Source organism: Ascidiella aspersa, chromosome 5 (assembly GCF_963924565.1).
Source record: "Ascidiella aspersa chromosome 5, kaAscAspe10.2, whole genome shotgun sequence".
Taxonomy (NCBI): Eukaryota; Metazoa; Chordata; class Ascidiacea; order Phlebobranchia; family Ascidiidae; genus Ascidiella; species Ascidiella aspersa.
This window is the reverse complement of record NC_139451.1, coordinates 21,590,992-21,600,535: the sequence shown is the minus strand read 5'-3', so window position 1 is coordinate 21,600,535 and position 9,544 is coordinate 21,590,992. Positions and strand designations below refer to the sequence as shown.

Genomic DNA, 9,544 nt, shown 5'->3' with positions numbered 1-9,544 from the left:
CTAAATTCAACGGAATAAGTTCTAAATTCATCGGAATAAGGCCTAAATTCAACGGAATAAGGCCTAAATTCATCGGAATAAGTTCTAATTTCATCGGAATAAGGCCTAAATTCATCGAAAGAAGGCCTAAATGGCCAGAATAACGCCCTAACCTGTAAGTAGAGGGTATGGGACGATCGGGGGCCATCGGTCTGGCATCGGCCGTTTTGGTGACTACGTTTGGACGCCCTAGTCTGACCGGCGCCGTCAGGGCGCCGCTGTTTCGGCACCGGATTTTTTGTCCTGTTTGGGGTTATTGGTGGGTAATGGGTGGGGTTAGAAAATGGGTTAATGTTGAAAATTTTAGGGGAGTTAGTGATGTACTTAGGGGTGGGGTTTGGGGTTAGTTAAAGTGTTGTTTAGGCCTGATTTTGGCCTTTTAGTTCTTATTCCGACGGATTTAGGACTTATTACGATTTAGACGGTACTAATACCATAGGTATTAGTCTTATTTTGGTCTTATTCCGAATTGTGTTTTATTCTGACGTTGGTGTTGTTCTTATCTTGGTCTTATGGCTGGAGTCCATATTTTCATACTATCGTACCATACTCTGCTTACATCAGTGTGTGTTTGATATACTTGATACTATGCGAAGCTAATGCCAAAATAAACAAAAATCAATCCATCGATCAATAGCATTGGCCGCAAAAAGTTTGCACAATAAGGCCTGGCACAAAAACATGGATGCTTTCAATGATGATATCGGTACTGTGAGTATTCTTCATTGAACTTTAACTTGAAGCGAACACGAACACCTAAATGGTGATAAAATAAAATTAAGTGGTTGGTTGACCTATTCACGTTGTTCAATGACCTTTACCGTTATACTGTAGCCTACTGTATATGCAAACTTTTTGTATATGCAAATTAAAAAAAAAGAGTTTTTGTGCCTTCGGATGTGGACTTTCGTCTAACAATAACAATACCATAAGGTTATCCTTCTACCCACAAACAACTCTTGAGGAGTAAATATATGAACATATGCAGAGGATTAAAATAAAAATTAAATTAAAAGTTTTACCTCAATGCAAAGCGTGGTAAATTAGATTGTTTTTTGTTGGTATAAATATTTCAATGTTTGTTCATAGCCTACTCTTCAAATGCGTTCTTTTAGCGTTGGTTCACAGATGAAATATAATTTCTGATGTACGGAAATCACTTAATAAACGTTGGAAGCGCGTTATCATACTCTATACATGCGTCTAGAAAAGGTTATCAAGCGGGGTTTCAAGTCACAAATGGAATATCCAATGACAACGACAAATAATCGTCGACTATGTTCCAAGAGGTTTATCTTATTAATAGAAAAGATGAAACAGGTATTTATGTTATGGTCGTGCGTAACGGAACATGGGTACCAAAGGAGCTTGATTTTCAGTGAAAAATCAACTGCGTTTAACCAACTTGATGAGTGGTTCTCAACCTTAGTAAGCATGTGAGCCAAATTTGAATATTCGGGTTAAAAAAAAAACGCCAAGCAATAGCCTTTATTAAAAATAAATTGCAATTAAACTAACCACATAAAAGGGCAAAATGTTTGTCTTCCCATTTACTCTTAAACGCCCTATTTTCTTGCTAAAGAAGGCAAGCTTTCTTCGAAAGTTGTTCTGGTATCGCGGTATGTTATGTGCAGGGGTGGATCCAGTATTTTTGTTTAGGGGGCCTAAAAAATTTCAGGTATGACGTCACAAGGTTACTTAATCAAATAATTAATCTAAAAACATCTGTGTTGTCCAGCGAACTCGTGCGCCACTGAACTAGATTGTTTAAATCCATTACTATGGTCCAAAATAGGTGACATTCCTTAGCCTCACTGTACATTTAAACGGAATTACGATATGGCAGCTTTGTTTTGTCTAAATTAGAAACATAAATGAAATTAATTTAATAAATGTTTTTTAATTAATGTTACAAAAATAAATACTTTTAACAATCAAGTTACCATGCAGGGGGATTACCCGAATTCTCATGCTTGTTTTGTTTTGTACAGCAATGCTTATGCTTAATGCGTTAAAGTTTTAATTAGCCAGCAAAGTTGGTAATCAACAAGTGAAATCATTTGCTAATAGGAAAACAATGGTGCAGTTAACATGTTTCAATTTGGTCAGATACGTAAGTATTTTAAGTATATCTTTAACCTGTAAAAAAATTATCTTATATCTTAAAAAAAATTAGACTATTATTACATGACAGAGACTGTGTACAATTTATTCATGTATTTAATAAAAGTGTTTATTTTGGTTTTATTGCTTCTCTGCCCTAAGTTATTATGAAGCAAGCGTAAAAGATTTGAATTTTATGCAAAATAAACGTGATAAATAAAAGTTGGTCAAAAGTCCTTATTTTTTTGTTTAACATCAGCAAAGTTTCTATTTAAATTTGACAGTTGTGTAGTAATAGTTTTGACGCTGGTCTATAATCCAACCACATTTTTGTTCGGGGTTCATATTGCTAACAATATTTGGGTTAGGGTGCAAGTTAGCGTTTGAGATTGGGTGGGTCAAGAATTTTTATTATTATTATTGTTAAGCCTTACATAAAATTTCAACTTTGACAACTTGTTTTGTCATAGTTCAAATTGTTGTAGTAAGATGCTAGACCAGCAACATAGCTTAAGTTACTTAAATCGTTTTATGTAATTTAGCCCCTGTTCTTTACCTATTATATCCACTGTAAAAAGTATGACATGTAAACCCACATGTTTTTTAAACAATTCAATTCAAACCTGCACCTCAAACAACTGTAAAGGCATAAAGTATATGTAGTTTATTTTTTTGTTGCAGTATAACAAGAAATTTGTTGACAAGTTGAGAATCTATGTTCGAGGTGGTAGTGGTGGTGCTGGCTTGCGGAGCCTTGGTGGTATTGGAGGAAAAGGCGGCGATGTATATTTAGTTGCTTCCACTGACAAAGGTCTCTGCCTAAGAGACATGCAGCGTAAAAATAAAACAAAGCGTTTTTTAGCCGACCCTGGTGAAAATAGCAGGTATACCACTATAGCATAAAATATTTCATAAATATTGTAATTGAAAATGTGGGATAATCATTAACAAGTGGTCTACTAAGGTCTTGTTACTGTTTATGGGTAATGGCCCTTGAGATTTATACATGACTAAGGTTATAAACTGTACATTAACTGCAATGCAAAACAGTAAATTCTTTTGCTTTTAAAAAACTTTTAAAAAGTTGTTAAAAAAGAGTCTTTGGGTAGTAATTCTATTTTATGTCCAACCTTAGTTGTGTGTTTTATTAGTGACAAAGTAAAACAGATTTTTTTAACTATAAGCTATTGGTTTACCATGGCATATATACTGTTTTGTTTACTATACACATCGGGTGATCTAGTTTTCAATCGTTGAAAATTAGGAATTTTTTCTAAATATTTTTAAACTTTATTTATAAAACGTCATGTCGCTATGTGTTATATGATTAAAATATGATGAACCAACAGTTGATTTATTTAACAATATTCCCAGGAGAAATTTTGCAATGTTAAAACTACATAACAAGAGCTCACTAATTAATAGTAACTCACAACCAAATTAATTAAAGTGGATGAAAAACCTACCCGCCACATGCCAAGACCAAACTCTCTGTTTATATGCCTAAATTATTGTTAGCAAGATGGATATTAAACTGTCTGCAATTAACCCTATTTATTCTTAGAATCTTATTATGTTTTACCTGCTGCATACAGTTATAGTGGACTATTCTTTTTGCAGAGCATTACTTCATGAACCATAAAAAACTGGTTAAAAGTCACTTGTTTCAAAGGATGTTTATGGTATTACGACAGCTCTGTGATTCTAAATATCACAGACAAAATAAACCTCTATTTCTTTGCCCAGAACATTTATGTCGATTCCAAGAAATCAATAGTTTAAATTTTCTTTAGTTTATTCAACTTAACTCCTTGTGAGATCATTTTGCAAAAAAATACATTCTGTTTAACAATTTTGTAGGACGTATAGTGGTAGTGGCGTGTTAGCATTATAAGAATGGGAGACACTTGCCTAACTGGAAGTGCAAATTTTATCTCAACTCCACTCCTGCTATGTATTATTTGTTTACTATTATATTTTTTGTGGGTTATCTTTTCAATGACAGATGTGAATTGTGTATCTTTAAATGTTATATAAACATATTTTAACATTTTAAAATAACTTCAACACTAATTCTCAGATAGTTTGACAATTCGTGTTTATTTTTGTAGAAAAGACAGCCTTGTAGGTTTGAAGGGTGCTAGCATTTATGTCCAAGTTCCTCATGGGATCAATGTTGTTGATGCAGACAGTGGTGAAGAACTGGGTATGTTTAAATTAGAAATAGACTGGTTTACCAATAATATCAGGTGAATTTGCACCCTCACCGATATATCTGTAAATTTGGACCAATAGTTTTGGTGTTATTTTACCATAAAAACTTGATGTACCATTTCCTTAAAATATATAAATTACCTAATTTTCAAACTTCAAAATTCGCACCGGCTCTTATTTTCATTGCTGACTGATTCATATTGTTTGGTTTACTGTGTTCAGTATATTGCAAAAGGAGCATAACGTTTTGTCGTTAACTCGTCAGTGCTTGTTCAGTAAATAAATACATATGCAATATTCCACATAATTTTTATTGACAGGCCACACCTAAAGAAAAAACACTGCTTTATAAAGCAGTCTAAATATTTAGGTTGAGTGATTATTAAGTATCTTGGTCAAACTGCAATTTTTTCTCTGACATTTTTGTACTTATATATGTAGGTGAAATATTAGATTTTAAAGACAAGATTTGCGTTGCAACTGGTGGAAAAGGTGCCAACTACCACAATAGATATATGCAAAAGAGAGGCACACGACGAAACATTAACCTTGATTTGAAAACAATTGCTGATGTGGGCTTTGTTGGGTAGGCCTTGAAGTACTTGTGAAAATATTGAAATAAAATAAACATAAGGATAAATATGATTGCAACTGCCATAGGTAAGTTTTGACTACCAAAGGTTAGCTTTACTTTAATTAATTAAGCTGAAATAGTTAATTTGAATTATATTGTGTGTACTCAGTATTGTCTAATTTTAAGGTAATATGCAGCTTAAATTTCCTATTTTTAATGCTCATAGTAAGTAAATATTTTTCCATGTAATAAAATTATAAACTTATAGCAAGGAATAAATTGTTTTGTTTTAGTCTTCATTTGAACTTTCTTTAAAAAATCTTGATGCATTACAATAACTGTGTTTACTGCTAAAGCATGTAGTGGTTATACCGCCATTGCTGTATTGATATGTCTACATTTATAGTTTAAGAAACTTTTTAGATTTCCGAATGCTGGAAAGTCAACTCTTCTTTCAAAGCTATCTCGGGCCACTCCAAACATTGCTGATTACCCTTGTAAGCAAATTTAGAAATGATTTGAAAAAAATATACCATATTCATGATAACTTTTTTATGTAAAATCCAATTCACTTTCGCGAGGCCTTTTTTTACCAATAAATGTTGAAGTGCTACATTATATGTGATATATAGAAATAATTTTGTCCTATTTTAATTTGCATTCATTGAAATATTGTGATCCTTTGCCCTCCTGTATAAAAATTGTTGTCCCTTTTCCAAGTTTACATTTTTTTGGCAATTTCATTTATTGAAATACAGAGCACACAAATAGTGATAAGAAAAAAAATTAGTTATAGGAGATGCTTAAAGTATTATATCAGACCTTGTGTGGTCATGTGGTTATATTTCGCCAAACAAAAAAAAGAATCAAGGAAGTGGTAATACTTAGAGGGTTGATTCCTCCTTATAATCTTGTAAATTTGCTCTAGTTACGACGGTAAATCCGGAGCTAGGAATTATGGAGTTCGATGATTTCCGAAAAATCCAACTTGCCGATTTGCCAGGACTTATCGAGGGAGCCTTTATGAACAAGGTAAGTGTTGTCATGGATGCCGAGTTTGGAGTGCTTACCATACCCCGATCACCTCTGGCAAAAACTTGTCAAGCTCACCACCCTAAATAATAATAAACCTTCCAGTAAAATACTTGATACTCGATATTTTGTTTAATGCGTGCGATTCGGGGCTAGGGCTGTGGAGTCAGACTTTGGAGTCCAGACTCGAGTAAGACAGCGCAAGTTCAAAGCATGCCAAGTACAAAATTAAAAAAAATAAGACCGCAAACTATGAATTGTTTAGGTGGAATAGCATATGCGAAAACATTTCCAGCCGTGTTTTGTGAATGGATGAATTATATGATTGACATGTTTATAAGAGTTCTTCTTATTTTAGCGTTCCATGAAACAACTATTTTTTGCATATGCCCTTTAACCATTTAACTTAAATTTGTTTTCAGGGAAGGGGCCACTCGTTTTTAAAGCACATCGAACGTACCAGCATCCTGTTGTACGTGGTCGACATAAACGGATTTCAACTGAACCCTGGAGCCGAATTCCGAACTGCATTCGAAACCGTTCAACTGCTCACCAAGGTAACTTTCCCGTTTTTTGTATATTTATAATATATATTTATATATATAATATACATATACACAGTAGGTGGATATAACAGACTTTGTTTCATTACCCAATATTTTATTGCGGTTTCTCAGGACTGTTTTAGTATTGCAGTGTTTTTTTAACAATTTGTGCCTGATTTTTTTTACTCGCTGACGAAATATGTATCACGTAAATAGTACCCTGTTAAACTATTTATTGGAAAACAATGAAATTTTCTTATTTTTTTTTTTGTCTTTTAAGGTTATCTTAAAATAAGAAATAAAAACGGCGCAGTTAGGCGTCGACTTTGTTAAATAAACGCTATTTTGTGAGATTTATAACCCAAACCTAAAGTTAAATGTATAAGTTTACGTTTAGAAATAAAAAAATAAATGCACCTGGTAAATAGGTTGTGTGCAAATTTTTCTTTGGCCAAAGTATCTTGAAGTAACTTAAAAGGCAATGCCCATATTTCTGAAATTAATTTTATCGCACAATCTAGGTTTTACCAACCGTCGCGTTTTTACCACTAAATGTGCAGTTGTTCAAAACTATTTTACGCTGCAGGAATTGGAGCTGTATGATGAGAGCGTTCTACAGAAGGACGCCCTACTCGCCATAAATAAAATGGACGCACCGGGCTCGGATAAACTCTTAACCAAGCTAATAGATCAGCTTACCAACTATAGGGGTGAGTATATTTAATGAATGTTAGCGCTGATCTCGCCGAAAAAGTGTAACGCAGAATGAAACTTTATGTTACCTTTTTAAATAGCCTGTTTGTAGCCTTGGTGATGTATCAAGCTTTGCTAAGTTATTAAAGATTTTCAGGTTGGCTGACTAAAGTACAGGCCTATGTTTTTTAAAATATTTTAACGGAAGTTTCTTAGTTCGCTTTGGCATTGCACAATTCTTCAAACACCTGTTTTTCTTTTAAAATGGCGATTGTAAAAATCAGTTATCATAGGCCATAGGGTAATCATTTTGACCTCAAAAATTAAAAAAAAATTAAATTATTTTTTGTCATCCTTTTTAAAAGCAACTCGTGGCAATACTCGCAAAACTCGTTACTCACTTTTTGAGTCTACAATCCATGGTAGGGGTGCTATGGTACCCATCCCTACAAACTTAAGGTAGCATAGTGATTAGTGACTTTTTTAATTCAACAGTTTATTCGGTTAAAATTTGTTTACGTATTTCTCCGCATCGAAGGTAAACATGGCACTAACATAGTTGGCCGAATAACTGATACCAGCGCGGACTTATGAATGTATATTTGAGCTAATAAGTTCAATAAAGGTGTCGTTAGATATGACGCTTCTTTTTCTAGTAAAAGGATTTTGAAAAAAAACAAAAGCTATTTTAAAGCATTTCACGCTCCTGGCCTCAAGCAATAAGGCAGGATTCTTAACCATGACCTATATGAGGGAGAGGGTGGACGAGCAAATAACATTTTAGTTATTATCCAGTTAAACTCAAGCTTGTGGTTTTCAAAATGACAGGCCAGAAGATGTTACAGAGTTTCTCAACCGGGGCGCCGCGGCACCCTGGGGTGCTATTTCTAATACACAAGGGTCCCGTGAGATATTTCAAAATCTTTAAAAATCTGATTTTTGCTCAACTCTAACAACTTGTTTTGTAAAGATTAGAGTGGAATAAATCCAATTATAACTTCCTACGTTTTGTAGAGTTGATGTGTGTTGTTCCAGTTCCATTTATTGTGTCATTCTAGTAAATTACCAACGGAAAAATATTGTAGGGGTGCCGCAATCTATTTGTTATTTCCAAGGGGTGCCGTTATCAAAAACGGCTTGGAAACACTGTGTTACACCCATATAAAAGGTCAAGATCCGCCGCAATAAACAAACCTTGCTTTTCGCTGGCACATTGCATTCTCCCATCCAACAGATCACTTAGACACCCTGCCGTACCAGCTGGTGCCCGAGACGCAGCCCACCTTTCGGGCCATGGTTCCGGTGTGCGCCCAGGACGGCGCCGGCACCGCCGAGCTCGGTCTGCGCCTGCGCGAAGTACTCGACGACCGCAGACTGATTCACGACGAGAGGCCGCTGCTGAAAGACGAAGGCAAGGAATCGCGGATGCACAAAGAAAAGAAACTGCTCGAGGGCGCCGACGAGCGGATTGTTCTCGTTTAATTATTTTTTTTATTTCGGGAGTTGTTGTCGTCGTCGCCTTTGCGGCTTTGTTTGGACAGTCGCCGAGGATAAGGAACGATTCGGGTCGTCGTGCCGTTTCTTTATGGTGTTTATCAAGTGCCATTTTTTTTATTAAAAAAATTTTACACTTTGATTACCAACCTGCAATATCTAGTTATCTAGTACATAGCAGAGCTTAAAGCCAAAAATAAGAACTACATTATACCATCATACCTTTGTAATATGATACCAACTATACATGTCGATCGTGATAATCTCATTTTTTACTTTTAAGTGTCGGTTGTTGTCGATTGCCATGCGCCCGCGACAAAATAAAAGTCAAAACAGCGTTTTATATAACGGAATGAGTATTTACAGCGTAGCGTGTTTTGCTAAATAGGCTACTTTGGACATAATAATATTATTTTCTTCTTGCGCTACAAAGCATTTAACGCGTTAAACGTTTATTTCTCGGCGCCAAATTTTCGTGCAAACCGTTTCCTATGACCACGATATTAATTTAGCCAGCCGCTTGTCAAACTAAGCGTTTTAGGGAAACTAAGCCAAACCTATCGACCAGTGGGTCTTACGAAGTCACGTAGCTAGCCTAATGGAGTAAAACTTATGTCAACCTACACATTCGTTCTATTTTAGCCTACTTTTCAGGTTTTTGCAACACACAAGAACGAAACCTGTTAGTAAATCGATTAAGGCCTGACTACCCGACGAAAATGAAGAAATGAAAGTAAACAGAGAAGTCCTGCAAATAAAAATATAAACGCGCTAGCTAAATGAGATTTAGGGCACCAGAAGAAATGAAAAAACAGAAGTGCTGTTGTGACTCAAGTTAATTTTTCAAATG

The 9,544-nt window shown here is 35.0% G+C and overlaps 1 protein-coding gene across 1 annotated transcript; it reads left to right on the top strand.

Annotated features, from left to right (window-relative positions):
• Positions 1-2,019: 2,019 nt before the first annotated feature.
• On the top strand, positions 2,020-9,014 carry LOC146145384 (GTP-binding protein 10-like). The gene is made up of 9 exons (XM_083389855.1): positions 2,020-2,152; positions 2,824-3,026; positions 4,254-4,348; positions 4,798-4,942; positions 5,354-5,427; positions 5,859-5,962; positions 6,385-6,519; positions 7,094-7,217; positions 8,435-9,014. Exons 1-9 carry the CDS (start codon positions 2,117-2,119, stop codon positions 8,680-8,682), a joined length of 1,164 nt encoding a protein of 387 aa, XP_083245981.1. The 5' UTR covers positions 2,020-2,116; the 3' UTR covers positions 8,683-9,014.
• The last annotated feature ends 530 nt before the right edge of the window (positions 9,015-9,544 follow it).